We start from the raw sequence: 15,109 nt of genomic DNA on the forward strand, positions 1-15,109 counted from the left end.
TGAAACTCATATGAGTTTTAACAGGCTCAGATCGTGGCACTTTGCTACCTCCTATAATCCTTACTGGGGCCAAACTGGCTCAGAGGTTAAAGTGTCTGCCTGGAATGCAGGAGACCCGGGTTCAATCCCTGGGTTGGGAAGATCCCCTGGAGAAGGAAATGGCAACCCACTCCAGTACTCTTGCCTGGAGAATCCCATGGAGGGAGGAGCCTGGTAGGCTACCGTCCATGGGGTTGCAAAGAGTTGGACACGACTGAGCGACTTCACTCCGTCACTCACTCATAATCCTTACTATGTTTCATTAAAGTAAGTGACATCACTCCATTGTACGGATGAAGAAACTGAGGCTCAGGGAGGTAAAGTGACTTGCCAAAGCCACCCAGCTCATAAGTGGTGCAGCTGAAATATGACCCCATAATTGCCTGTGTTCTTGCTGGCCCACTTTGCATTTTCCTAAGGTGACTGATCCTGAGTAAATCCAGATGTTTTACGAGACCACACTCTGCTAGACAACCTCCCAATGACCACTGATGGCTCTCAGGGGCCAATCTTCTGCCTAATTAAGGAAAGGATGAGTTTGGTGGGGAAAGATGAATGTATTGGAACTAATGCAGGCAGATTGGCAACTGTGTGCTAGTTTCCAGCTGTAGGTCTTTATATAAACCCTCAGCCACTTGGTGAGGAGCAGATGACACCTGCCTGTCCCCTCTCACTAGAACACACATGCCCTATTCGCTGACCCATCCCAGGAGCTGGTAGGTGAGCCTCAGGCCTCAGCGCCCTTCCTTGCAGGCCATCCACTGTGGCTCTGGAACAGCTGTCTGCTGACATGGGGTGAAATGCAGAGAAGTAGCTGTGTGGGCAAAAGCTGCAAGGCCCATTCAGAAGCCAAGAGGACTGTTTAGCCCGTGGTACCATCTGCCTTTGGGGCTTCCAAGGTGGCTGAGTGGTAAAGAATCCGCCTGCAATGCAGGAGACATGGGTTCTATCCCTGGGTCAGGAAGATCCCCTGGAGAAGGAAATGGCAACTCAGTTCAGTATTCTTGCCTAGGAAATTCCATGGACAGAGGAGCCTGGTGGGCTACAGCCCGTGGGGACGCAAAGAGTCAGACACAACTGAGCAACTAAACAACAGCAACCATCTCCGCTACAGCAGTAGTTAATAGTGTTGACTACATAAGCCTCACTTTTCTAGATGTCTTGGGGCTTAGAAACCTCAAATTTTGGATGGAGGAGCCTGGTAGGCTACAGTCCATGGGGTCGCTAAGAGTCGGACATGACTGAAGCGACTTAGCAGCAGCAGCAGCAGCAGCAGATAACTTGGGAAGGTTGCAGAATCACCAACACTGATGTCACAAAATCCATGTATTAACTCATGTTGCTGCTGCTGCTGCTGCTGCTAAGTCGCTTCAGTCGGGAGGAATCCTTAAACTCTCACCAAAGCATGTTTGTTCTTAGTTTATACATAGTAACAGGCTGTGTAGTGTCTCGGGTTTTTTTGTAACAACTTTATTGAGCTATAATTCGTGTACTATATAATTCATCCATTTAAAGTAAGCCACCCAGTGGTTTTTTAGTATATGCACAGAGCTGTACACCCATCACCACAATCAATTTTAGAACATTTTCATCACTCCAGAAAGAAACCCTGTACCAGTGAGCAGTCACTCTTGATTTTGCCCAACCCCTTACCCCCCGCCCCCATCCTTAGTTCCTGGCAGCCTCTCATCTACTTTCTGTCTCTGTAGACTTGCCTGTTTCTAGACATATCATATAAATGGAATCATACAACATGTGGCCTTTTGAGACTGGTTCCTTTCATTTAACATAATATTCTCCAAGTTCACAGTGTTGTCGTGTGTATTAGTACTTCATTCCTTTTCATTATGAATGTCATTCCACTGTGTGCGTGAACCACGTTTTGTTTACGCATTCATGAGTGGTGGTCATTGGGTTGTTTCCTCTGGGGTTATTGTGAATGTGCTACTGGGAACACTGGTGCACACATTTTTGCGTGTATATATGCTCTCATTTTTCTAGGGTATCTGTGTTCCTAGAAGTGGGATCGCTGGAATACATAGAAACTCTATGTTGAAATTTCTGAGGAACTTCCAGACTCTTTTCTCCAGTGGCTGTACCATTTTACTTTCCCAATAGCAGTGGATGAGGGTTTTGATTTCTCTATATCCCCACCAACAATTTGTATCTTTGTCTCTCGCTCTCTTTTTTTTTTTTTTTGGTTAAGCCATCCTAGTAGGTATAAAGTGATACCTCATGGTTTTCTTGATAATTTGCTTTTCCTTGGGGGCTGATCATGTTGGGCATCTTTTTGTGTGTTTCTTGAAAACCAGGAAATCTTCTTTGGAGAAATGTCTACTCAAATCCTTTGCCCAGTTTTATATAGGTTGTCTTTTTAATATTGAGCTGTATGAGTTCTTTATATATTTAGAAACAAGTCCCTCATCAGCTATATGGCTTCCAAAACTGCTCTCTCATTCTGTGGGTTGTCCTTTCACTTTCTTGATCGTGTGTTGTCTGTATTTCTTGTCCACAGCCAATTAACAGGATCTGGGAGGGCCTTAATTAAGAGGCAAGCAGGCTGACAGCTGTGATAAATGTCCTGCCAGTGAGGGAGGAGATAAGCCTATAACACAGTTCTAAAAAAGCAAGATGAGACTCAGGAACATCCCTTCTTGCAGCTCAGGTTGATCTCTGGGTTCTGGGTGAGGATGTGCTTGCCTTCTCTTGAAGCAGTCACTGCATTTTGGAAGGATTTCTGCCCCCAAAGGACAAATAGAGTAAGTTTTGAAGCTGGAAGCTTCTGTGACATGTATCTCTAGTCACAAATATGCATGGAACATCTGCAATGTGTCAGGCACAAGGCTGGGTTTTAGAAGTCGGGCCATGGAACAAGCATGGTGATCTCTACCTTCCCAAAGTTGACTGGGGCAAGGCATGGGGACGCCAACAGACAAGGGCCTAGAGAAGCCCCCTAGGTCCCTAACCACAGGCAAAGTCCCAGGTGTGCACCGGGCTCAACTACCCCATGCCCACTGAGGGAAGCCAGGTGGTCTTCCACCATTTCACAGATAAGGAAACTGAAGGAACTTGTCCAGTGTCTACTGGTGAGGAAATTGTCAGGATGAAACCTAGAGTTTCAGCCTCTGAGAGCCATGCTCTTCATCTCTATGCTTTTTTAGTTTATTTGTGTGTGTGTGTGTGTGTTTTAAGTTCTGGGTAAGAATTTGCATTTTCATTTATGACTTGCCAGCTCCTAGGTGCTGGCTGTGGGTACATACACCCTTTGCCCCAGGGCCACGAGCTATCTGTGGATCCCTGTTCTTCAGCTCCTGGGCCTTTTCTCACACGGGCTCATCTTTCTAGAAGGCTTTTCTGAGCTCACTTGCACATCTTTCAAGGCTCAGCTCAGGCCCACCTCCTGCAGGAAGCTGCCCAGCTGCCCTGTCTATTGGCAGGGTCCTTTCCCAGGGGACCCTGTTCAGTTGCATCTTGTGCCTGTCACTCTGTGGGGACCCCAGTATCTGGAGGGTACAAACTTCCCCAGGGGTTGTCAGGGATCATCCCTGGGAGTGGGAAGAAAACTTAGAGCTTCTGTTTGTGTTTAAATTTTTAGCCTTATCTCTTTACATTTATGTGTGTTTATATATTACTTATTCTGTGTATAACATTAGAGTGTACAAATCATACTAAAATATACTTAATTTATAAATAAATAGAGCAGTTCTGGTTTGATCCCTGGGTCGGGAAGATCCCCTGGAGGAGGGCATGGCAACCCACTCCAGTATTCTTGCCTAGAGAATCCCATGGGCAGAGGGGCCTGGCAGGCTACAATCCATGGGGTCACAAAGAATCAGACATGACTGAAGTGACTTAGCACAGCACATACATAGAATTACAGGAATTTGTGCCCCCCAGATTTAGTGTTAAAATTTAAAAATAAAGCTTGAACACAACTGTGGGCCACTTGAAGGCAAGAATTGTGCCATATTCATCTTGCAGTCCATGAGGCCAGAAATGTTAGTTAAGTTAGCCTCTGCCCTGGGGATGGAAGGGGTGGCATCCCAGGTGGCCTGCAGACCCTCCAGCTGCAGGGTGCCAAGCTGGCACCCCTGCCCCCACCCACATCCAGCCCCAAAGCAGCACCTTCTTGGCTGCAGCCTGCTCCAGCCCCTGGGGTCTGACGGGCGTGTGCCACCCGTGTAGAAGTGGCTGCAGCGCTGTCCACGCCCTGAATGCCCACCTCTGAAGGCCTGTCCAAGAGCAGACAGAAGCTGGCAGGCAGGCCTGTGGGCCAGGCCTGGCTCCCAGCCACAAACAACCCATGTTGTGGCCCTGCCAGGAAGGAAGAGAGGCCCAGCAAGCAGGGCAGGGACCCAGAGGGGACTGGAAACTGTGGTTTGTGCCAATTCCTGCACAACCAGGCCTACATGTCGTTCTGTCCACAGTTTGAGAAGGGGAGGTGGGAAGGTGTGTCTGTGCAGGCAGCAGGCCCCAGCTGCCCCAACCCAGCTGCAATTTGATCCCCTCCCTTCCACCTCCCCCAGATCTGTAAACAAAATAGCAGGGGAGCCAGGGCCCAGGCAGGGTTAGGCCCTCTCACCTTTGGGTCACATGGACAGGCAACGGGGGCTCCGCTAGACCTTTGGGGCCTCCAGGATCCTACCACATGTCCTGCCCTTGCCAGCATCATGCCAGCTGCAGGCTCATGCTGGGCAGTGGGAGGGCTGAAGAATTTTGAAAGGCCCATGAAGCACTTCAGAGGATAGTGCACATAGATACGCACACACCCACATGTACATGTACACATAGCACCAGTCAGAAAAGGTGGCTCTGAGTTCTTGTTAACTAATTTCAGCCTCGCAACAGTCCTTGGAGGAAGATGCAATTTGTGTCCCCATTTTAAAGGTGAGAGGACTAAAGTGCAGAAGCACCTGGGTAGTGAGCAATGGGCATGGCTATGATCAGAACCTAGCACCTCTGCCCAGGTGGCTGGCCTTTTCCTGTCCCAAGGACCACATTTGGGAGCAAGAAGCACTTTGGAGGTGTCTCATGTTTAGTTTCCATTTACCCTGAGGCTCAAAGCAGGGCCCCCGAGGACAATAAGTCTGGGATGTTTAATAGGTCCCTAGATGTTCCAATGTCTCAGGGTCAGTCCAGGGAAAAACTGGGACCAGCCCCAGGTCTCTGGGGCTGTGGCTTCCCTCAGCTTCAGCTGCGTCACCTCAGATCCCTGACGGGAAGCAAATACGAATGAGGTTCTGAGCAGTGAAGCTTGAGTCCCAGCCCTGAGCACTTCCTCCCACCTCGTGATGCTAAGTCTGGGGATAAACACAGACAGGATTCCAAGTCCAGGTCTCACTGACTTCTCTTTGGGCTGGTTCATGTTTACTGTGAGGCTGTAGATCACTCGGGGCTCTTCAAGGACCAGCAGAGGCTGTGTGTGCCGTGCAGTTGTCGTCGGCTGCCCCTTTGGAAGCCCTATCCCTTCTTTTCCTGCGTCACCCAACACGCACACACAGACACATGCAATTATAAACCACTGGAGAGTGGGGAGCATTTCTTATTCATCTTTATCCTCCCAAGAGGGTTCAGCATGTGGTAGCTGCTCAGGAGATGAGAAGGAGAAGGGGAGACCAAAGCCAGAGGAGAGGCTTCTGTTCATGAGGGGACCTGCTTGGGATCCTCCAAATCATTAGCAAACATGAAGATGACCTGGAAAGCTCAGTGTGGTGACTCTCCCCCCGAAGGAACAAAGCCTGCTCTGGCACTGGTATCTCCAGGTGGCTGGGGCAGGGACTGGGGAGACCCCAGGGTACCTGTCCAAGCCCCGACTGGCCATAGGGAAAGCTGGAGTCCCTAGGGAGGGATGTACAGTTATCTTGGCCCAAATCCCTGATGCTAGCCTGGGAATCTAAGGCCGCCTGCAAAGCCCCTGTCACCACTCACCCCTCTCCCCAGGTGCACAGGCACTGGCAGGTTCTCTGCATCCTTCCATCACCGCATCCCTGCTGCTGGGACAGTGCTGGCACCCAGGGTCTGCCTCATCACCAGAGCCGCCATCCACCCAGTGCTGGCTTAACTGCTGAGAGAGCACTGTTCATATTGGTTTCTTCATTCCTACAACCCCCTCATAATGTGTGCCGTTATCAGCTGTAGTCACCGTAATGTTCATTAGATCTCCCAAACATACTCATAACTGAAAGTCTCTACCCTTTGACCAATATCTCCCCATTTCTCCTGGTCACCAGTCTACTCTCTACTTCTAAGTTGGGGTTTTTCAGAACCACATATAAGTGGGGCCATGCAGTATTTGTCTTCTGTATTTGGTTTATTCCACTTAGCATTATGTCCCATGGGTTCATCATGTTGATGCAAATATCAAGATTTCCTTCTTTTTTTAAGGTTGAATAATATTCCGTTGTACTCACATACCATATTTTCATTATCCATTCATCCACGGACAGACACTGAGGTTGTTTCCATATCTTGTCTACTATGAATTATGCTGCAATAAACATGGGGTACAGATCTCTCCAAGAGAGTGATTTTATTTCCTTTGGTAAATATTCAGTAGTCGTTTGCTGGATGATATGGTAGTTCTATTTTTAATATTTTGAGGAGTCACTGTGCTGTTTTCCACAATGGCTATACGAATTTACATTCCCACTAGCAGTGCGTCAGTTCAGTTCAGTCCAGTTCAGTTGCTCAGTCGTGTCTGACTCTTTGCAACCCCATGAATTGCAGCACGCCAGGCCTCCCTGTCCATCACCAACTCCCAGAAGGGTTCTCTTTTCTCTACATGTGTGCCAAGGACTTACTATCTTTTGACTTTTTGACACTAGTCATCCTAACAGGTATGAGGTTTTGATTTACATTTTCCTGATTAGTGATGTTAAGTATCTTTTTATATATTTGTTGACCATTTGTATGTCTTCCTCAGCAAAATGTCTGTTAATTCCTTTGCATTTTTAATTGGATTACTTGGAGTTTTACTATTGAGTTGTATGATTTCCTTAAATATTTTAGAAATCAACCCCTTATTGAATATATGATTTACAAATGTTTTCTTCCATTCCACATATTACCTTTTCATGTTGTTGACTGTTGATTTTTCCTTTGCTGTGCAAAAACTTTTTAGTTTGATGTAGTCAAACTGAACTTGTTTGTTTTTACTTTTGATCTTTGTACTTTTGGTGTCAAATCTAAAGGAAGCCATTGAGAAGACCAATGTCAGGGAGCTTTTTCCCAAGTTTTTTTCTAGGACAGTAATACAGTTTCCGGTCTTGTTTTTATTTTTATTTTTTTTTTTGAGTGTGATTCTTTAATCCATTTTGAGTTGATTTTTCTGTATGATATGAGATATGGGTCCACTTTCATTCTGTCCGGTTTTTCCAATGCCATTTATTGAAGAGATTGTCCTTTCCCTATTGCATATTCTTGACCATATATGCATGGGTTTATTTCTGGGTTGGCTATTTTGGTTTATGTCTGTTTTATGTCAGTAATATATTGTTTTGATTACTAAAGCTTTGTAATATAATTTGAAATCAGGAAATACGATGCTTCCAGCTTTGTTCTTCTTGCTCAAGATTGCTCTAGTTATTTGGGATCTTTTGTGGTTCTGTATGAATCCTAGTATTTTTTTTTCTATATCTGAAAAAGGTCATTGGAATTTTTGTATAGATTGCTATGAATCTGAAAGTGTTTTAATTTCTTAGCATCTTCATCAATTTCTTTCATCAGTGTTCCATAGTTTTAAGTGTACAGATCTTTCCCCTCCTTGGTTAAATTTATTCCAAAGTATTTTATTCTTTAAAAAATACTTATTTATTTGTTTTATTTGGCTGCTTTGGGTCTTAGTTGCAGCACACACGGGATCTTTTGTTGTGGCAAATGGGCTTAGTTGCCCCAAGCCATGTGGGATCTTAGTTCTCTGACCAGGGATCAAACCAGCACTCCCTGCATTGGGAGGCAGATTCCTAACCACTGGACCACCAGGGAAGGGACTGTGAAGAAGGCTGAGCGCCGAAGAACTGATGCTTTTGAACTGTGGTGTTGGAGAAGACTCTTGAGAGTCCCTTGGACTGCAAGGAGATCCAACCAGTCCATCCTAAAGGAGATCAGTCCTGGGTGTTCATTGGAAGGACTGATGTTGAAGCTGAAACTCCAATACTTTGGCCACCTCATGTGAAGAGTTGACTCATTGGAAAAGACCCTGATGCTGGGAGGGATTGGGGGCAGGAGGAGAAGGGGACGACTGAGGATGAGATGGCTGGATGGCATCACCGACTCGATGGACATGAGTTTGAGCGAACTCCGGGAGTTGGTGATGGACAGGGCGGCCTGGCGTGCTGCGATTCATGGGGTCACAAAAAGTCGGACACGATTGAGCGACTGAACTAAACTGAACTGAACTGATGGGACTGTTTAGTGAATTTCTTTTTCAGATAGTTCATTGTTGGTATGTATACAGCTTGTTTTTGCATGTTGAGTTTGTATCCTGCAGCTTCACTGGATCAGTTTCTTAGTTTTAATAGTTTTTTGGTGGTGTCTTTAGAGTTTTCTATGTATAAGATCATGTCAACTCCAAAGAAAGACAATTTTACTTTTTACTTACCAATCTGGATGTCTTTTGTTCTTTTTCTTGTCTGATTGCTCTAACTAGGACTTCCACTACTATGATGAATAGAAGTGGCCAGGAGTGGGCATCCTTGTATTGTTCCTGATCTCAGAGGAAAAGCTTTCACCTTCTCACCATTGAGTATGATATTACGTGTGAGCTTGTCATATATGGCCTTTATTATACTGAAGTACATTGCTAATTCTGTATCTAACTTGTTGAGAGTTTTTATCATGAAAGAATGTTCAATTTTGTTAAATGTTTTTTCTGCATCTATTGAGATGATAGTATTAATTTCATCCCTCATTCTTTCATTATGGTATATCACATTTAAAGGTTTACCTATGTTGAACCACCCTGGCATCCCAGGGATAAATCCCACTTTGATCATGGTGTAGGATCCTTTTAATGTGCTGCTGAATTCAGTTTCTTAGTGTTTCATTGAGGATTTTTGCATCTATGTTCATCAGGGATATTGGCCTGTAATTTCCTTTTCTTGTAATGTCCTTATCTGGCTTTGGTATCAGAGTAATGATAGCATCATAAAATGAGCTTAGAAGTGTTCCTTTCTCTTCAGTTTTTTTTTTTTTTTTTTTTAAGAGTGAGGAAAGGATTAGCATTAACTTGTCAGGAAATCTCTGGAAGAATTCACCAGTGAAGCCATCCAGTCCTGGCCTTTATTTTTTGGGAGAGGCTTTGGGGTTTTTTTTTGTTGGTTTGTTTGCTTGCTTATTAATTTATTTTAAAATAGTCACAATAAATCCATTTTATTTTAAAATAGATATTTTCATGAAAATGATATTTTCCAAAACAAAAAGTAATGCGAACAGAGGCATTATTTTATATTTTTTAATATCTCCTTAAGGGCTGGCTTAATATGAAAGAGCTGAATTCTCACTTTTCTGCATTCAGTGTGGGGCAATATTTGATTGAAATGTATGAAGAAAATCCAGCGTCACAGAGACATGTAGTTAGGAAAGGGGAGAGTGTCTTAGTAACTTCTTTATCATTATAGATATTCTTCTTTGAGTCAACATCTATCTAGTCAGCTAAGTCAGAGAGTTTTTTAAATTACTGATTCAATCTCCTTACTCATTACTGGCCTGTTCAGATTTTTTATTTCATCATGAGTCAGTCTTGGTAGATAGTATGTTTTTAGGAATTTATCCATTTCATTGGTGTTGTCCAATTTGTTGTCATATAATTGTCCATAATAGTCTCTTATAATCTTTTGTATTTCCGTGATGTCAGTTATAATGTCTCTTTCTTTTGTATTTTATTTGAATCTTTTTTTTTTCTTAGTGAATCTAGCTGAAGGTTTGTCAATTTTATTTTTTCAGAACACCAGGTCTTCATTGATTTTTTTCTGTTGTTTTTCTAGCTTTTATTTCAATTAGTTCCACTCTGATCTCTATTATTTCCTTCCTTCTGTTAACTTGGAATTTGTTGTTCTTTTTCTAGTTCCTTGAGATGTAAATTAAGTTGTTTTGAGATCTTTCTTTTTTCTTCATTTTGGCATTAAGCTATACTTTCCTCTTAGAGCTGCTTTTGCTTCACTTCATACTTTTTGGTATGTTATATTTCCATTTTTGCTTGCTTCAGATATATATATTTTTTAATTTCTCTTTTGATTTCTTCTTTGGTTTATTGGTCATTCAGGAGTATGTTACTTTCCACATATTTGTGGATTTTCTAATTTTTCTCCTGTTACTGATTTCTAGTTTCATACCGTTGTGGTTGGAAAAATACTTGATGTGATTTCAGCTTTTTTAAATTGTTAAGATGTGTTTTATGACCTAACATATATACTGTATCCTGGAGGATGTTCTGTGACATGTGAGGAGAATATCTATTGTACTGCTGTTGGATAGAATGTTCTCTATATATTTGTTGGGTTCATTTGGTCTAAAGTATAGTTCAAGTTCAATGTTTCCATGCTGACTTTTTTTTTTCTGTCTGATCCATCTATTACTGAAAGTGGGATAGTAAAGTCCCCTACTGTTATTGTTGCTGTTTTCCCTTCGGGTATATTAACATTTGCTTTATGTATTTAGGTGTTCTATCTACCATAATTTTAAATTCATGATGAGTTTAAATCATATTTGGAGAGCTCTTTCACAATTAAACTTGTGACATTGGTCATTATTGGTGACAAAGCTGCAGATAGGCCAATACTACTGTGTTGCTGCTTACCTTCATACTGAAGAAACTAGCAACTTACAGCTAGAAGTTGGTGACAATTAAAACAAAAAACTTTCCCACCCAAGTTTACTGTAAATTTGTAGCCCAAATGCAGGGGCCCAATCTTAGGTCCCCTTCACTGTCAAGTCCCACTCCAGTCCTACCCTCAGAGAGTAGAATTCTGGTGTTCGTTCGTTCATTCGGTAAGCACTGAACACCAGCTCTGTGCCAGGCCTTGTGATAATTGGTGAGATCCACAGTCAGATAACATGAGGTCTCTACCTTTAAGCTGCTAATTGTCTACTTAAGGAAGAGCATCAGAGATACCATCCCTAAATGCAGAGTGTAAACAAACACAGGAAAGCATCATCTGCCCTTCCTGGTAATCCAATAAACCCAGTGATGCTGAGGTCGGGGTCACTCCCGGATAGTAACACTGGATATCATATAATGCTTTTGAAAAGACATGCATAGCATTGATCATAGAAATTCCATACCCTTCTTTCTCAGCGCACTCACTCTCACAAATTTGTACCAAGCAAATAATTCAGGACAGAGGACAGAGTAGAACACAGAGGTCCTTCCCTCTCCTTTTATGGAATCTGTGAGCTCCTGAGGAAGGGACTGGGACTTATTCAACTTGTGCCCCCATGTTGGCACATGTTAACATTGAAAGGCCTGTTGAGTGAATGTTGGACCGTCATGCAGTTCTGATGGACAGAGAGGGAGCTGGTAGGAGGGGCAGTCCACAAGCCCTCTGCTGACCAACTTCCTGTTTCTCTTCTAGCCACCAGAACATCAGGAAAGATGGACAAGCCACTCATCAGCCACCACCTGGTGGACAGTGATGGCAGCCTTGCTGAGGCCCCCAGTGAGGTTCCCAAAGTGGGCATCCTGGGCAGCGGGGACTTTGCCCGCTCCCTGGCCACCCGCCTGGTGGGCTCCGGCTTCAGTGTGGTGGTGGGGAGCCGCAACCCCAAACGCATGGCTGGGCTGTTTCCCTCAGCAGCGCAAGTGACTTTCCAGGAGGAGGCGGTGGGCTCCCCGGAGGTCATCTTCGTGGCTATGTTCCGGGAACACTACTCCACACTGTGTGGCCTCAGTGACCAGCTGTCTGGCAAGATCCTGGTGGACGTGAGCAATCCCACAGAGCAGGAGCACCTTCAGCACCATGAGTCCAATGCTGAGTACCTGGCCTCCCTTTTCCCCACCTGCGCAGTGGTCAAGGCCTTCAATGTCATCTCTGCCTGGACCCTGCAGTCTGGTCCAAGGGATGGAAATAGGCAGGTAAGTGCTGGAGGAATGCAGTCATCATAATCAATGTAAATGGCTAACTTTCACTGAAGGCCCTTGATGAACCAGGCTCTTCGTGTACGTTATCTCAGCTCATCTCACATGACTGCAAAGTTCCATTTCACAGAGTAGGGCAGTGTGGTGCAGAGTTGTTAATGAGCTTACTTACACCAGGTCCCATAGCTTGGTGAGCTGGGGTTTCAACTGGAAATCCATGTTCTTCTATGGTAATTTGATTTCCAAGAAAATAAGGAGGAAAAGATTGATGGCTTTCTTTTTACTATCTGGAGTCAAGAAGAGAGATTTTGCTTTTAGGATTGAACTTAGAAAGAAGAACCTGTGCCAGATCCTGAGGAAGGAGGCAAGTCCCAAACTTTATCTCATTTATTCCAAGGGTTTCCAAGAACTGAGCAGATTTCTCAGAATAGTTAATAGCAGGTTTTTCTGGAGGTGGAAAATGGCTCCAGAAAACAGCCATTGCTGCATACAGTTGTTGGCAAGAGGGGCTCTAACCAAGGCAAGATGGTTTTTAATGTCAAGAGGCCACCTGCACTTTCCTGAAGGAAGAATGCTAACACATGTGTATGAGACCCTCTTCCAATGAATCCAGCTCAGATGGCTTCTCTGCCAACTCCATGCCAGGCTGTGGGAGAGCCCACCGGTACCCAGCCCCTCTAACTGGAGGGTCCTCTTTACAGCCTGCATCTTGGGGCTCTCATATGTGGACAGGCAAGGGACAGTGGCTGAATGTAGGATAGCAGGGCCTAGAGGGAGCAGAACCAGCAGCTGGCTGGGGAAGCCTTTGAAGTCAGCTTTGGCCTTGGCCCAACCTCATGTTATCAGGCACAGAAAGGGCATTCCTTCTGAGGCACAGAGGTGAGAAATTGATGTTCCCAAACTTCAGTTTCCTCACCTGAAAAATGTGGACAGTAGTACCTACTTTCAGGCTTGTGGCAACGCTGAGGGATCACACGTGTTAAGCCTGGCACATAGTAGATCCTGAGTCAGTGTTGGTAGAGCAGCTGACCACAGCAGTGTCAGCAAGACACGCAGAGTGTTTGGGGTCAGAGGATACCAGTGGACCTGCCTGGGGGCTCACAGAGGGGAGCAGTGGGCTACAAGTCAGGGGCTGGCTTGTGGAATGCCTCATATGTTGGCTGAGAGCTGTAAGGGGCAAGAGGACACTTGTGGACTGAGGGATGGGGCTGCAGCCACAGCAGCATGTTCTAAGCCATACGCAAAGCCCAGTTGCTGAGCAACCCTCAGGGCAGGCCAGAGTCCTCGAGGCACCTATTCCAAGGGCTCCTGGGGGCTGTCTAGATGAGTGTTCTGCTTGTGGATGCTGATGGCTATGAGCTGGGTGAGATGCTCACTGTTGAATGAATGTTGGCCATTATCCTTGAGTAGTGGGCACTGCTGGGTCAGAGACTGGGAGACCACAGGGAGGAAACGCCTCTGGCCTGGGAGTCAGGGTCACCTTCTGCTCCAGCTGTACCTTACCTGGCAGTTTCCTTGGCTATTTAGTGAGGAGTTTGGCCAGGAGACTCTCTGAGGCCCCACCCAGGGACCCCATCTGACGCCTCCCACCTCCCTCCCCACAGGTGCCCATCTGCAGTGACCAGCCGGAAGCCAAGCGCACTGTCTTGGAGATGGTAAGGGCCATGGGCTTCACCCCTGTGGACATGGGGTCCCTGGCCTCAGCCCGGGAGGTGGAGGCCATGCCCTTGCGCCTCTTCCCAGGCTGGAAGGTGCCCGCTCTCCTGGCCCTGGGGCTCTTCATCTTCTTCTACGCCTACAACTTTGTCCGGGATGTGCTGGAGCCCTACGTGCAGGAGGGCAAGAACAAGTTCTACAAGCTCCCTGTGCTCGTGGTCAACACAACACTGCCCTGCGTGGCCTACGTGCTGCTGTCGCTGGTGTATCTGCCCGGCGTGCTGGCAGCTGCCCTGCAGTTGCGCCGCGGCACCAAGTACCAACGCTTCCCCGACTGGCTGGACCACTGGCTGCAGCACCGCAAGCAGATGGGCCTGCTCAGTTTCTTCTGCGCTGCCCTGCACGCGGTCTACAGTCTCTGCTTGCCGCTGCGCCGCTCCCACCGCTATGAGCTGGTCAACCTGGCCATCAAGCAGGTACGGCCCTCGTGAGTTGTCTCCTGCCAGTCATGGTACTGGGTGTCCCATAGGTACAACCCTCCACTTGCCATCTGCCAATTCTTCCCAGTGGCACAGCTGTAAAGAATCTGCCTGCCAATGCAGGAGATGTGGGTTGGAAAGGAGATGTGGGTTGATCCCTGGGTTGGAAAGATCCCCTGAAGTGGGGAATGGCACCCTATTCCAGGATTCTTACCTGGAGAATCCCATGGACAGAGGAGTGTCGTGGGCTATGTTCATGGGGTCACAAAAAGTCGGATATAACTGAGCAAACATGCCTAGCGCTAAGGAAGAAAAGAAAACCACGGAGAATGGTGGGGTGCAATTTTAAAGGGTGGTGTAGGAGGCCTTGCTCAGAGAAGGCAATGGCACCCCACTCCAGTACTCTTGCTTGGAAAATCCCATGGTTGGAGGAGCCTGGTAGGCTGCAGTCCATGGGATAGTGGAGAGTTGGACATGACTGAGCGACTTCACTTTCACTTTTCACTTTCATGCATTGGAGAAGGAAATGGCAACCCACTCCAGTGTTCTTGCCTGGAGAATCCCAGGGACGGGGGAGCCTGGTGGGCTGCCATCTATGGGGTCGCACAGAGTCAGACACGACTGAAGCGACTTAGCAGCAGCAGCAGCAGGAGGCCTTGCTGAGTAGGTGATATGTGAGCACAGGTTGGAAGGAGAAGAGTTGCCTGGCACCTTTGAGAAATAGCAAGGAGGACCTCTTGGTGGAGCCCAGGGAGGCAGTGGTGGGTGAGGCCTGGGAGGCTGAAGCCACACCAGAGAGGCCTTGAAGGCCAAGGAAGGGCTTCGGCCTTAGACCCTAAGCCAATGAAAGGTTTTGAGTAGA

At 46.2% G+C, this 15,109-nt stretch overlaps 1 protein-coding gene across 2 annotated transcripts in view; it reads left to right on the forward strand.

The window, feature by feature from the left end:
- Positions 1-15,109, forward strand: part of STEAP3 (STEAP3 metalloreductase) — a 51,837-nt gene that overhangs the window by 17,979 nt on the left and 18,749 nt on the right. For both annotated transcript variants that reach the window (XM_068967271.1, XM_068967272.1), the window contains exons 2-3: positions 11,610-12,109; positions 13,717-14,244. In XM_068967271.1, the coding sequence (XP_068823372.1) occupies positions 11,610-12,109; positions 13,717-14,244 (1,028 nt within the window). The remainder of the gene's footprint in view (positions 1-11,609; positions 12,110-13,716; positions 14,245-15,109) is intronic.

This window comes from Capricornis sumatraensis, chromosome 3 (assembly GCF_032405125.1).
Source record: "Capricornis sumatraensis isolate serow.1 chromosome 3, serow.2, whole genome shotgun sequence".
Classification (NCBI taxonomy): domain Eukaryota; kingdom Metazoa; phylum Chordata; class Mammalia; order Artiodactyla; family Bovidae; genus Capricornis; species Capricornis sumatraensis.